This window comes from Dermacentor andersoni, chromosome 9 (assembly GCF_023375885.2).
Source record: "Dermacentor andersoni chromosome 9, qqDerAnde1_hic_scaffold, whole genome shotgun sequence".
Taxonomy (NCBI): domain Eukaryota; kingdom Metazoa; phylum Arthropoda; class Arachnida; order Ixodida; family Ixodidae; genus Dermacentor; species Dermacentor andersoni.
In genome coordinates, this window is record NC_092822.1 from 1385384 (window position 1) to 1401213 (window position 15830).

Sequence of the window (15830 nt, forward strand, 5' to 3'; positions counted from 1 at the left end):
CCTCGTCAAACCCTGGATTTCATGTATGTACCATGAATTGCTGCATTTGCCATGCGAGAGGATTCAAGGTATGCCTTACAGAAAGTGGATAATTCACTATACAGAAAGGGTAAAAAGAGGTACAGGTAGTAAAGCACAAGAAAAGCAGAGAATACCATACAGTTAAACCTTGACATAACAAAGTCAGTAAAATCAGCAATTAGCATCGTTACACTGAAATTTCGTAATACTGAGATTCCACCTATTATGCAAATAAGTAGTCATCGATGGATTTTCTTACATGGAAGGGGTCGCAAAACTTTTCAAATTATTGGGTAATCCAAAGAAAGTCACAGTTTCACCCGAAAGTCAAAGCATCAGTTGCGATAGCGAAGCAATAGACAGCTATACAAAGTGAGGAGAGTAGTTTTATTGGCCGTATAAAGTTGCAAACATTCGCTTACTAACTAAATTAACAAACTTGATGAAAAGAGCGCTACGAAGACGCGGACTAAAAGAACAACATGTACGACGGACAAGGCGTACATGTTGTTCTTTTAGTCCGCGTCTTCGTAGCGCTCTTTTCATCAAGTATGCAAAACCAACTCGCCCACATCAAGCTTCTGCTGCTTCAGATTAACATTTACTGCATGCAATGAAAATGCAGTGTGAGAACCTCTGCTTATGGGAAACGTAGCATGTAGACGACCACCGCCAATGAAATGCAGCCATATGCCTGCAGCATCACAGTCGGGATGGGAAGGCAAGCTGCAACACTTTGCCTGGCTACTTTGTATTCGAAGATAGTTAAGAGGGCTACTTCTGCTGTTTAAATTAACAAGCATGGTGTCAGTGAGCACAGGCAAACATGAACACATCACACTCGATGAGCGCGGACACTCGCTGTCAAAACGCTGGCAGGAAGTGTGGCAGCAACAGCGAATGAAGTGACCTTGGTGCTATCGCTTGAACGCAAATTGAGAGGCAAGAATGCAGCACATACAAAGGTACGAGCTGTGTAAGTGCCTAGACTCTGCCCTCAGTGTAGATCGCTTTCAAGGTACGGCATGCACAGCCACAGAATATGCAGTAGAACGCCACCCCTCCCTTTCCTCCTTCCCAAAACTAGCGTGCTTCCTTCTGCTTTCCTCCCTTGCGTTCCCAAGATGGAGACACGATTGTTGACTCCCCTCACATGCCTTCACTCACACATACAGCATACGCAGCCCTGCGACGGTGTTATCGCCCTTGGACATCATATGGAACATCACGGCGACATTGATGGCAAAAATGCAACTGGAATGCCCATAAAATTGCTATAGCAATAAAAATGCCTTTGAACGAGAAAAAAAAAATAAATACTTTGCGAAAGATACAGTTTAATGCCGAGTTGACATCTTCATCTCGGTGGTACGAAGCGAAGTCAACGTTTTCGTGTCCAATCCGTCCCCTTGATCTACAGCATCGACTACAGTGGGAATACACTACCATGAAAAGCACCGGCAGTAAGGAGCAAATGCTTCTGCCTCATGTCTCTGAAACTACAGATTAGGCTACCTCCAGCAGTGAACACGCAGGAAGACAGCGCACATGATGACATGGCATCTCAGCTAGCCCAGTCTTAGCACACACAGCAGATTACCTCTAAAACAGGTTGCAAGGGCTGTGTATGCACTCCGCCAGGCTGAGCTAGAAAAGGAGACGCACACTAACCTGCCTTCACCCCGCCCCCGCCACACTCCTTGCATGCACCTGATCGTACTACTGAGAGCTCACTACCCTACCCCTCATTCCCCTTGCTCACGCAGGAAGTGGCGGAAACAATGCTCATCAAGCCACCATCCTTCTTGACTCACCCTGGCACCTTTCCCTAGCAAGCAAAGTACACGGCACATGGTGCATGAGAAGACCTTATCATACTTGGAACATGATGTTGCTCCGATTCGGTAGTCGCTTGGCAGTCACTTTCGGTCACACAGCATGCGATTTGAGGTGTGTTCACAAACAGCCATATGTACTACAATCATTCAACCATCTGCGTTTGCGGAAGTTTCCATTTATTGCCTAGGTATTTCTTCGCAGCGGCAGTGAAATGTCGTTATACAGTCGAACCCATTTATAACGATATCAGTTTTAACAATACCATATCCATACCATATCGGTTATAACAATGAGAAGCTGTTGCACCGTCAACTTTTGTATGTTTTGCATGGCTGCGCCCATATCTCTTTGCCACGCCACCCTCCGAAACACGAATGAACCGCACCAACTGCGCTGCTCGCATCTTGCTCGCTGGCTCCTCATTCAGCGCAGTATGGCGCAGTTCTGTAAACAGCATAATCGCCCGTGTTTGTCTTTGTTGGTTGCATCGAAATTGTTCCTGGCCACATGGTTTCTCAGCCTCTTTTGACTTGCCGCCGAAACGTAAGATGACTGATCCACCCGCTAATAATCAGCAATGCACGACGTTACCGGTGAAAAGAAAGCGCATGGCTATAGATTTGGAAACTAAGTACTTCTAGCTGATGAGGCAATCATCGCGAACATGCTTGTATCGGATAGCGACGGCAACGACGGCAGCGATGACGCGGTAGGGCAGGCTGCCTTAACGTTGTCCTCACAGGAGGCCCAGCAGATGATTCAGTCCCTCTGGGGCTTCGTTTTCGTGAGGAACCTTCCACTACACTACATGAAGCACCTGGATACCTTGAAGAAGGATGTCGGCAAGGCTGACGGACATCGGGTTTTTTCATGCAATGCAGTGCAACGTACATGGCGAGACGCTTGTGGCGATCTTGCCTCAGCGTCTCTGAAGCCGACAGGCTGCCGTGGCAACCTCTTCAGATTATTTAAAAGGCCCCTTTTTGGGCCCACCAAAGCGCTGCCTCGGCGGTGCTCGCATATCGTTTGTCACTTGTGACCCCTCTTTGCAGTAACAACAGTGCCATTCTTTAACATCGACAGCCGCAGCTTGTTACAAGTGATCAGAGCACCCAGGAAGCAGTTAAAAGCACAATCAGCAGCCAGATGGAGGAAACTGGCAGGGAGAGGCACTGGCCTCCCCGTCGTTATAGTTTGCCGAGATCAGCTTTGCCATCCCCCTATTTTGATTTTTTCATGCAACCCAGTTTTAACAATTATCGGTTATAACAATGGAATTTTCGTGGCATTTTAATATTGTTATAAATGGGTTTGACTGTATTGAAATCATGTAAAAACACTTCATTGTATAGTGAAACATTGATATAACAAACGTCAATTTAACGAAATTCACGATGTTAAACTATTTTCATTTCCCGATCTTAGTTCCATTGAAAACTGCATATATTCTTTTGCAATTTAACGAAGTAAGTTTGGGACACTGTTTCGATTTAACAATGTTTTCGGTCATTTCAAGCATGCACTTGGAGCCTGTATGGCTAGAAAATATATCAAACTACCATAAAAATGTCGGCTGAGGCAAAAGTCATTTCAAGCATCCTTCAACATGAGAAGCAAGTGGTAAAAATGCCACCGAAGTGCACACAAAAGGACACGGTAGGCAGGAAACACCGCTGCATTATTTGTCACATTGGTAAACAACTTGCAGAAGCCACGGGGAGTGCAGCAGCTCACAGCACTTGGAGAAATACGAAAGCTTACGATTTCTTCTGCACAAAGGGGATGGAGATGAAGTGAACGCACGGTAACGTGACCCTGCATGCTCTATGGGGGGCCTAACTTGACGCCTATCTGCCCTCTCTTCCTAGTACGCCCGCCTCCTTGTTGTGTACATCCATGTGGGCACCATATGCGGCAACTTGTAGGTAATCTCTCGCAGCAGGTGCAAAGAGGGAGCCGAGACGGTTGGTGCCTTGATGTGCGTCGCATAAGCTCAAGTTTCCGAGACACAGTGCAAAACGTTGGCTCATGTTATGACAGCGAGCTTGTGGTGATCGAGTGAGATCTCAATGCTTGCATGAGTGCACGTGATGGCAATAAAACTATGAACCTTACTTTGTGTAGTTGTCTCTGCCATCGCCGTCAATGCTCCGCCTTTCTGGCAAAACAAGTTTTTTTCTTAAGAGAAATATTTGACAAATATTTATTTTCTACCCTTTTATTTTTAATTTGTGGGCACTGGCTGCGGGCACCATCAATGCACTGCTCTCTGCGCAACCTGCACTGCACGCGCTGGCACTCGTAACCACCCTATTATGGCCCAATTGGGCAAATTTTTGCGATTGCCCAATAATTCGGAAAATTCTGCGACCCCTTTTGGAGTAAAAAACATCGATCGGCGACTGTACTTATTTGTACAAAATGTTGAATTTCAATACAACAAAATTTCTATATAACGGTATTGATGTTTGACTGTACCGAGGTTCAAATTAAAAGGTATTCTATGGACAAGAAGTTACTGAAAGTTAAATACTTTGTTAGTATACCGAGAATTTTGTTATGTTGATGTTCACGGTATTGAGGTTTAAATGTAACACAAACAACACAAGAAAGAAAAACTGCCCTGCTGTGCTTTTGTATTCTGTTTGTGCACCCACATTTTTCGTAAGTTTATTCTAGGAAGACTGAGTTCGAAATAAGGAGAGCCCCCTTTTGAGTACAGCACCCAATCAATTGTGCGGTATCACAAGCAAAACCAAAACTGTCACGAGGCTCACTTTGAAAAAGTCTTATCTTTCCTCTATGAGCACCCAACGTGTTAGAGCTTCTGTGTGAAGTCCAAGTGCGGTAAGATCGCGGTCTGTGTGCTGCTTGCTGTGGGTGTGTGTGAAAGTGTGCGAGGGAAGGCCGAGGAAGATACTGGCTTGATGTGTACCGCCATCTCACCCAAATGATGGAGGTCACGTGATCAAGTATGCACATCTCTTCCTCTATCTCAGCTGCAGCTGTGCATGACTGTCCGCCTGGTTGTAACGAGAACATCAGAATTGGATCGCAAGCACTTTTTCACACACATGTGCAGGAAGAGGATAAATCCAATTTTACTGTGCTCATGCTGAGTGCGTACTATGGGCAACACTACGTATCTTAGCGGCAGTCTGTGGAGCGTGCATAGGTAGGGTGAAACGAGATGACTGGTCACTTTATGTGCACTGTCTTCCTGTGAATCTAGTATTTGGAGGTTGCATAATGTTGAGTCTTGGACACGAATTGAAGTGAGAGAGAGCACGAAGTGTTCGCTATCCGAGGCCGGCACTCTTCATCAGGGTAGCATTGTGACGGAGTGTCCACGGTCGTCGAGTGTGATCTGCTCATGATTGGCCGTGCAGGCATGACAGCATGTGTGTTAATTAGTAAGCCAATGTTTAGTGTAATTTATATAGTAGGTGATAAAACTACAATCCTTACATCGTGTGATTGCCTAATGCTTTGCTATTGCTATCAATAAGAATCAAAATTAGTTTATTCATGACAAAAATGGGGATTACATGATAAGTATATACAGAAGGTCCCTTAGTTAGAAACTGAAATGGGACCTCTTTGAAATGCTTTGGCTTTCAAGCAAAACCAAATTTTCTTCTTTCTACTCCCTTAAAAACCGGGTGGGAAAGACGGAGTACATGCTGATCTGCTTGCTCTTATTCCCTCTCGGCTCCTCCCCATAAGTCTCTCCTCGTTATTTTTAGTCTGTGACATTACGGTAGCTAACAGTGCCTTTGGCTCGGGTTTGTCGAAAAGGCAGTCCATGGAAGCAAAACATTCGTAGCAAGGTATTTGGGTGTCAAATTCATGGGAAATGTTTGCTATTAAACAAAAAAATTAATACTTAGGACTTTACCACGACAAATAGAGAAGTTCAAATTATCCGTCAATTCAAATTAACATTTCGAATTATCAGGATTTCACTGTAGACCAACAAGATCCTGAATCTGTGCCTTGAAGTCTACAAAACTGAAAAAGAAAGGCATTTATGCACTGAAAACAGACTGACACCACAGTGCCAGCATGACAATGAAAAGAACAAAAATTCAAGGTATGAAAAGGCAGGCTTGAAACAAAAAAGGGCCAACATTAATGAGGCAGAGAAGAAAGACAAAATGCGCATGGGAAGCCAGTGTCCAGCCATCAATCATAATACTCTCACCAGATTCGGGCATGACAATTTCTTTTTATACAAGCTAATCGAGGGGTGACTTATGCATATGCTGTCACTTTTACTTATGTTCCCCACTTTAACCATAACATGCACTTATAAATTGGTGTTTTTGAAAATTTTATTAGTTATTGAAGACTGCAACAGAGAATCAAAATGCGCCAACCTGCTCAACCATTCTACAACACAAGTGCAGCTCACGAGAGCCATGACAGTAAATGAGGCCATAATTTTCCTCATGACACGACCTTTAACGTTAATAATGAGTGAAGCTGATCAGTAGGAACAAATGGCCTCACCGATACATCACCAGTGGATGCTTTTGGCTTTGGTCGTTTTTTGTCCTTCTCCCTGCGACGCTCTTGCTCAATGTCAAACTGGAAAAAAGGAAAATGTGGGCAGTTTAATGCTTGATTGCTAAATCAACATTATCACACATCACAAATACAAGAAATATCTCTACTGTCCTCTATCTTGAAGTAGTTCCGCACAGTTGTGTACAGAAACCCTACACAGCGTCTGATTTGGTCAATCCGACCTGTGATGGCTGCTGTGCCAAAACTTGCTTGCATCCACATCTTTCCTCTCAACAGCAAAATAGATTTCACTCCTATCAGGGCTTGCAGCTTGAAAGGACAACATAACCAGTCAGGCCCAGTTGAATGAATAACTGTAACGAACGACTTTTACACTTTCTTGCCCATGGCAAATGTAGCTGTTTTCAGTTAGTCTAGTATGTTTTTGTTTTTTTTCGGACATTGAATAGATAACTAGCATCCCACCTACTTAACAAACGCTCCCTCCCTAAAGGTCAAGTTACGCTCCGGTGTTCAGTTCACCAAACTATGCCAATGTCACTTTGTTGGCACCGGGCTTGGTGAAAATTCAACACTACACTGCAACCGACTGCAACTGCACCAATGGTACATGTTGCCAAAGCAACCATCGTGCATGCACAGATAGCCATCTTCGTGGGTGGATGCTGCCGCTAGGCCATTCTTTTTGGCTCCACACAAGAAATGCCAAGACGCTTGGCCAAGGCAGTCTGGTGCGGCTAGCAATAAATAGGAGAGGAGCTATCAATTGTGGGGTTCTCACCCAGGCTCTTGGGACAAAGGAACAACAACACAGCAATGCAAACAACCACAAGGGCATTTATTGCGCCTTTCATAGACTAATGCCTGCTAGCTGAGTTGCTATTTACAAAATATGCCAATGGGCGCGCGACAAATCGCGGAAGCCCGACTTACCGCGACCGGATAACAAGCGAATATGTTTGCCCCATGCTGGACATCAACGCCTGGTCGTTCGCGCTAAGGTCCCGCCAACGGTGGCATGTTTCAACGATCGTGTTCATCCATTCCGGGGTAGGCCTCACGAGACGGTCTCGCAGAAGCATGGATCGACGCATGTGCGGAATGTCTGCTCCGCTTGCCGACCCCGAGCCAAAGAGCAAGAACAGTCTCCTTTTTGCACCCAAGTAACCCCGCCGTTAGGTGGCGTTAGCAGAGCATCACTCACGCCATCTCTTGTACTACCCTGCAAGCATACCGACCGCCGCAGTAAAGCCCCGCGGCGAAGCCGGATTACAGGAGATAGGAGCTATGCGAGAAAACAACATATCAGGGGACGTGTGAGAGTCGCGCGTCCCCACATCCCCCCAACCTTAAATCACTACATATTCCGACGAAACATGCCACATGGTGTAACATCAATGTGTGCTTTGTGAACAGGGTAGTACATGCATAAGTGGCTGCGCTGAGGAGATGTCCTCACGCTGTCCATTAACATGCGAGCCGACATTGTCCTGGGTACACCACTAGCGTCCGCTGGTCACAGCAGAAGCGCTGCAGACTCGACGGCATGATTCCAGACCAGGACTCCGGAAACGGTGACGCAGTAGTTGGTACGAGCAAGCGTCGCTCACACCGACGCACCCTGCTGGCGAGAGCCACAGTAGCTGTTGGTGACCGCTGGCTCTTTTCTCTGCCGCTGAGGGTTGCGAGCCGGATACAGGCGGCCGCCAAAGTCGCTGTGCCGAACTGGCCACAGCATCACCATTGCCCGGGGTGGCTCGATCGTAGTCCGGGGCAGCAGCGCAGACAATATGCAGGTGACAGCCAACCAGGGGTGACTCCACTCGCGCTGCATACACTCAACGCACTCGGCAAACACTGAAGTAGTGCAAGGGAGAGGAATTCTGCATGTACATCACCCACATGGTATGATGTTCAACTCGACTAGCAAAAGATCGGGAGGCTACTCAGATGCTAAGTTCACGTGAACGAAGCTCACTTCCTTGAGTTGAATGAGTAATTTCAATTCATGCGAGGCTAACTAGAATGACGGAAGCAAAGTGCAACACCTCAACGCCACGGTCTACCAGGTTGTGTCCCTCCACGCGCGACGAGCAGCTTCGTAAAGCTTTATGCCTAAAGCATTAGGTTGTTGTAGCTACCCTGACAACAACTGGCATCAAAAAAACAACACCCGAAATGGGCGCAAAACAGGCAGCCGCGAGGAGACGGCAGCTTTAGCTGTTAGGTGGTCCTACCCACTCTGTGCACACAGCATACGAGTTGACGGCACCCACCGTACAAGATGGTGTCGGAGGGCCCAGTGCCAGGCCACAATACCAGTCAGCCCGTAGCGGCAGCCGTGGCCCGCGGCCACAAGGCTCTCAGAGCCACGACTTCATCAGAGTCAAAGAGATAGAAGAAGCTATTTACAAAAGAAATTTGGACCACCCATGAGGCTTCCATACTCACTCGTTTTAGGCTTGCCAATGCTCCGCGGATGCTAAGCCTCGGTCTCCCAGGATGTAAACCACGTGGCTCTCATACCGACGAATGTCATTAAAGAAAATAATTTGCTAAAAGGTTAAGCATGTTGAAATGTTCGAACACACTACAGCCACCATCGCCTCGCTCAAGAAAGCACGCCGCTGACACTAGCGATCGAAATCCGCACTAGCCCTATGTTTCGGTTCAAACAAAGATCTCGAACAAAGCAAAACTGTTGAAACTATCGTCCGATGCCCCAAAAGGTCCATGTTGGGCCACCAGATGTGGGGTTCTCACCTGTGCTCTTGGGACAAAGGAACAACAATGCAGTAGTGCAAACAATCACAAGGGCATTTATTGCACCTTTCATAAGACTAATGCCTGCTAGCCGAGTTGCTATCCACAAAATATGCCCATGGGCGTGTGACAAATCGCGGAAGTATGACTCACTGCGACCGAACAATAACGAGCGAATATGTTCACCCCACGCTGGACACCAACGCCTGGTCGTTCACGTGTACGGTCATGCGAACGGTGGCGCAATCGAACAATCGTGTTTGTCCAATCCAGGGTAGGCTTCACAAGACGGTCTCACAGAAGCATGAATCGACGCACGCGTAGAACGTCCGCACCGCATGCCGACCCCAAGCCAAAGGAGAAGAGCCGTCTCCTTTTTGCACCCAAGTAACCTCGCCGTTAGGTGGCGTTAGCAGAGCAACACTCGCGCCATCTCTCGTGCTACCCTGCAAGCATACCGACCATCGCAGTAGAGCCATGCCGCGAAGCCGGATTACAGGAGAAAGGAGCTATGCGAGAAAACAACATATCAGGGGCAAGTGAGAGTCGTGCATCCCCACACAATGCATCAACAATGTTGGAGCACACCTGATGGCACCACTTAGGCCATCTGAGCTATGTTGCTGGAGTACAGAAGCCAGTTCGCCACAGTAACGTCATTGTGTCAAGAAAGCACAGGCATGCTTGCATTACGCTGGAGTACAAAACTTGTCCTTGAAATTAAGCAAAGATCAGCCTTTTCCAGACCTGCCAAACACTCTGCAATTAAGCCTGCTCGATAAATCTACATCAAAAGCTATCAGCCAAGTGTGCACAAACTTACAGCAGGAGGTGGCATGGGAGGTGGCACCCACTCCTTGGCTATGTACTTTTTCTGCTCATACTTTGAGCGGATGAAGGCCTCCAGGGACCTGGAGAGAACAAAACACTCCTTTACACAGCTCTTCAGCAAATGAGCCTTTTACACAAAAGTCTTGTACAGTTTCCGGGCAGATGCTACTTTAAGCATTTTAAAAGACATGTTTTTTGCCGCAAGTCTTTCTTTTGTGTGTGTTTTAACTTGCGGCAAAAAAACATGTCTTTTAGCAAGCACCAACTAGGCCAACAAGCAGTTCTGTTGCAACATATTGAAGCACTTTGCAGTATGGAAATTTCAATTCTGGAACAGAGAAAACTGTAGTGCTAGCATGTATTTTCTAAGCACACTGCTTTCCCTGAACAAGCAACATGCTATATGATAATAATTACAGGGGAGAGAATTGTTTTTCAACACTTTAGATCTATGTGAGCTCGTGTATACAGTCGACTTCCGTTAATTCAAATCTCACAGGACCAAAGAAACTGGTCGAATCAACCGGCACGTCAAGGAATAAGCAGAAAAAACGCCACAACACGCCGTTGATTTGACTTGGCAGCAGTAACGGCTTACTGCAAGCAGCTACTAGCGCGTCTCTGCCTTTTTGCTGCAGATTGCTTTCATGGATGTCTGCACTGCACACCCACCACCTGATCCGGTTGCGTACATGTGCCTGTACAAGCGCTGATCCACCCCTTCCACCGCCAGTGGGGTGCCATTATCAGCTAGCGACTATCTGCAGCATGAACCCTAACGTCATGTACGCCAGGCTTCAAAAGGAGCTCTTCACCGACAGAATCCTCAGTTGGTGGCAGTGACGGCTGCAAGCAGCAACTAAGCGCATCTTTGCCTTTTTGCTGCAGATTGCTTTCATGGCTGCCTGCACTGTGCACCCACTACTTAATCCGGTTAAGTACACGTGTCTGTACAAGCGTTGATCTGCTCCTTCTGCTGCAAGTGGTGTGCCATCAGCAGCAAGCAACTATCTGCAGCCTGGGCCCTGACGTCATGTACCCAAAACTTCAAAAGGAGCTGTTCAACGGAATCCTGACTTGGCTGCAGTGACGGCTTACTGCAAGCCACAACTAAGCGAGTCTCTGCCTTTTTGCTGCAGGTTAGTGCCAGGGCATCTGTATGATAATCATTTGCTTGCTTTTGTTTGCCGTCACTGCTGCCAAAGTGTTAAGTTATTTTTGCTTGCGAGACTGGTATAGAAAATTTCGATACCATTTTTGCAAGTGCCTAGTGGGATGGCTAAGGAATTGGCAAAGCTTGATAAGGAGATGAAGGCAGAAATGCTTCTGCTTGAAGATGATTTAAGGCAAGAAATGAAGACATCATGAGAAGGCGCTGAAAGAGAGCCAAGAGCTGAAATCCATGATTTGAAAAACGATCCCCAAAGCACCACAAGGAGCCTTGACATTGCACATCTATAGATGACCTGCGGAAGAAACTTAAGGCCAAAATTTCTAAAAATTCCACGTTACAGAAAGAGAATAAAGGCCTGAAGGAAAAGTGCACATTTTCGGAAACCCGAAATAAAGAACTTGAGAGGTGTGTTGTACAAATGGACCAGTATTCCAGGAGCTCTAATCTAGAAATAAAGGGCGTGCTGATAGAAGACGGCGAGAACGTCGGGAACTTTGTTTCCACAATAGGCAACGTTGTTAGTGAGGCAATATCTGAAATTGATATTGAGTGCTGTCATTGTGTCCCAACTCACAATACTCAGAAAACGAACATAATTGTTCAACTCAAGTCCAATGCAAAATGTGAAGCAATATTAAAGAAGGCAAGGAAGGCTCGGATTACTAATACTGATGTTGGGCTAGATAACACAGCATGAATATACATAAATGAACACCTCTTCCCAGCTCTTAAGTTGCTTGGCATGGCCATGAAATGAAAATATGGCAGCCACTGAAAGTTGGTTGGGGCCTTCAATGGAAAAATCCTTGCCAGGCAGTCAGACTTCTGATGCCACGAGATTGCTTGCGAGGATGACCTTGAAATGATAATTTAAATAGTGTTGGCTGATTGCAATGGCTCTGAATTAACAAGTTTGTTTCACCTAATCTGATTACCTTTTGCTCTAACTCTTCAAACTCTGTACTACATTTTATGTACGATCTGCCAAAGGGAAACACGATACTATTACGTACTTATTAAGTGAATTCTCTTCTAAATTTGACATAGCTTTGATGACAGAGGCATGGTATAATGAAGGATGCGATACTTTGTGTCTTGAAGGCTACAAAAACCCCTTTATGAACCGCACCAATCAGTGTGGAGATAGTGTTGCTCTTTACACTAACATCTCTAAAAAACTATAAAATCCTACCAGAATACTCGGTAATTACCTATGACTACGAATTTTTATGCGTAAAAATAGCTCTGAGCTAGCTACTCTGGTGTATCGCCCTCCATGTTGTTTATGAATTATTTTGAAGCATTCTTTGGAATACGCTCACTCGAATAACTTTACATTAATTTGTGGTGGTGACTTCAAATAAATGTTCTTGATGACACACCTATTGTACTTGACCTCACGACGTGGCTACTTTCATCTGGCTTTGTTATTATAATCAATATTGTCAACTTTATCTACTTTAGACTTGCTGATCACAAACTGCGAAACTGCTATTCGTGACACTGGTACATTAGCATGGGAAATGAGGGACCATTGTCCAATTTTTATGTGTTATGAGGCTCCGGGGAAAACTGGAAAATGTCAGTGCGACTCAGTTACTGTTCAGTGTATCTCTGATGATGCCTCAGGGGCTTTCAAATCTAAAAGTTTATTGCAAGATTTGTCTTGCATATATGAAAAGACGCATGTGAACGACATAGAATTTCTGGAGACATTTACGAACATTTACATGATGCATTTTCCTTTTCAAATTTTTAGACCACCCAGAAAAATAAGAAAACCGTGGGAAATGCTTGCACACAAAAGGGAAATAAAACGCAAAAATAAGCTTTTCTACACTTTCTTTTCGATGCAGGCGATGCTCCGTTTGTTCGACAGCCTGCTGCTGCCGACCTTGGCCGGCATTTCTGCCGGTGCATCCCCGGAGTGCGACTGCCGTGCTCCGAAGCAGCGTCAGGATGCCTCTACCTGCCGCTGGTCAACAATATGCCGCTGACAACAGTTTCAAGGACGGCCGCCTCATCATCAACATCAACCATCTCGTCCAATATAAAAGCCGGGCCAGTTGGTACATAGTTTAAGGAAAAAACCAGTCACAAAGCACAAAGGACAAGAAGAGAATCAGTCGTGGTGTGAACCTCTCTTCTTGTCCTTTGTGTTTTGCGAGTGGTTTTTTCCTTCAATCAAGTAACTATGTTCTGGTGCGGTTCCCGAGCTTGCAGTGCTGTTTTGCCATTGCCGCTGAGTGCACTTGTGTAATTCGTTCTTTGCTCACGTTGTCGGGAGACATTGAAACTAACCCTGGTCCTGACGGAAATGATGCTGTATTGGCAGAACTTCAAAAAATAACCACAGGCCAAATTCAGCTAATCAGTGAAGTGCAGAGATTCAAGGCCTAGCTAAGTACTACTGTTAAAACAATAACAGACTTAAGTGAATGAATGGCTGATCTAGAAACACACTACCAAGCTGTCCTTCCCCTCCGAAATGACATTGGAAAGATTCGGACGGACACCAGCAGCATGACTTGAACAATTGAAGAATTAGAAACCCACCCAGATGATGCTGAAGGCAGATCGCGTTGAAATAACGCAATTTTCTATGGCATATCGACCCTAATGACATCGAAACATAGGCCAAATTTGAAGAAGCAATCATGAACTTTTTCCAAAATAATCTGGAAATAACCGTGGAACCTCGCGATTTAGAAAGAGCTCATCGTCTCGATCATCATTGTGTTGGCAAGAATGGTCCCATAATTGTGAATTGCACGCGTTACAAAACTAAAGGAACAATCTTATCGAATGGCAATAAACTTGATAATATTCAGTGCATGTCAACCAAATGTAGACTTGAATATCCTTGCCGTACAGGTGTTTCTTAATACAAATCAAGGCATCTACTTTTCATTCTTGCATCGACACCCACATTTCAAAGAAGCAATATCAGATTAGGCAAGAAAATATAAACAGCAATGCTGTTTAATTCACTTGCAGTATGGCGAAGTATACGAAATGAAAGACAATGTACAGTCCTCAGCAAAAGTCTGTGGAACACAAATGGCAGGACAATTTTTTTTTTTTTTTTACAGCCTAAACATGAAGGTCGAAATCAAGTGGTACAGCCTCTTGGTATAGCACCTCTTCAATCAACGCAATGTATTTAGAAACTTTGATGTTGAGAGGCTCCGCTGCTGTAGTCCACAGACATTTGCTCTCAACTGTACCACAACAACATATATGAGGCCGCATTTGATAGCGACGCACATTCAATGATTAATGGAGCCATTTATTGGTAGTGCTCACTGTGTTCCTGTCTTTGTTCTGTGTAATACTTTCAAGCTAGTTGTGTATCTATTTTTGCAGAAGGCGTGCTTGTTAGTCTCAGTCGAATTTACTTTTTAATGTGACAGCATTAAGGAGCTCGTGTCGCAGAAAAGCCAGTGTCGATGGCATTGGCAGTGAGCGAAAAATCCTGGAAGGCAATTCATGAATAAAAACAACTTGCAAGAAGGGCTGGGTTGGAATTGAACCAGGGTCTCCGGAGTGTGAGACGGAGACGCTACCACTCAGTCATGAGTTCGATGCTTCAAAGCGGGACAAAAGCGCCTCTAGTGAACGCGGTGTTGCCTTAGAAACGTGCCGTAGAAAGTTATACTGCGGTGTATATAGATAATTATGAACACGTAAATTACAGAAGTCGCTGTTAAACGAGTTGCAAAGTATGTTTCCGCTACATTTCTTCTGCGGTTGGCGCACACGCAGAGCCATCTTGAGGCAAACACAGAAGACCCCCTCCTTGGAATATACGGCGCTGCCCCGACAGGTGGCGCGCCACTTGCCCGCTTCTCCCCTTCGTCTCGTTTGAGCGCAATGGGGCCGTGTGGAGACCGGTGCGAGGATGCCCCAATACCCTTGCGTTTAATAAGTTTTCTCGCTCTCTCTCCCCTTCCAACTTCCAGCGTGCGTCACTCGAACCCTCGTGTTTAGGCAACGCGGCTCCTCTTTCCGCTCACAGCGCGATTCATAGGTGCAGCGTCCGATGCAGGACGCCTCTGATGTGATCGCTGCGCCGTAGCGCGTCTGGTGGGAAAGCGTCCCCTGCAATGTGTGCCGTGCTGCTGGCGAGGAGTCATGCGTCTGCGTGGTGCTCCCAAGCGAGATAGAGGACGATCTCATCGAGGCATCAGCCCCATGATCGCGTCCACCTTCATGGCACGTCGCGGCCCGGCTGTCCATGCCGATCACGACGTTTGGCTTGAGTAGATAATTTCTCCTTCCGAGACACCGAGTTCTTTGGTTCGTTCCGCTTGCTCAGGCGCACGTTTCGTCTTTGTGTGACTCAAGAGCATGCCAAGCGAATGAGTGGGCGGTGCGAACGGGTGCGATAATGCTATCGCATCCCACTCTTGAAGGCGTAGCTTAAGCGTCCTCCAATTTTTTTTCTCACATGCTGTTTTTTTCTAATTTTCTTATTATATATGATCATTATTTGTTGAATTTTAGTATCTTTTCTACATATATTGATTTATTTTATATTTCACCACTATGTCTTTCTCTCTCTCTCTCTTTCTCTCTCTCTAAAATTCTGACAATGAGTATTCCTACCGACTGCTTTAATTTCCCATTTGCTTTTATCTGGACACTTGTACATACATACATCTCAGTTGTT

At 45.7% G+C, this 15830-nt stretch overlaps 1 protein-coding gene across 5 annotated transcripts in view; it reads right to left on the reverse strand.

The window, feature by feature from the left end:
- The window catches only part of LOC126526910 (stromal membrane-associated protein 1), a 173212-nt gene that overhangs the window by 137671 nt on the left and 19711 nt on the right, over positions 1-15830 (reverse strand). For all 5 annotated transcript variants that reach the window (XR_008611586.1, XR_008611587.1, XM_055068417.1 and 2 more), the window contains exons 4-5: positions 9977-10064; positions 6373-6450 (exon numbers count right to left, since the gene is read on the reverse strand). Coding sequence is in view for 3 of the 5 variants with exons in the window: in XM_055068417.1 (XP_054924392.1) it covers positions 6373-6450; positions 9977-10064 (166 nt within the window). In the remaining 2 variants the exon portion in view is untranslated. The remainder of the gene's footprint in view (positions 1-6372; positions 6451-9976; positions 10065-15830) is intronic.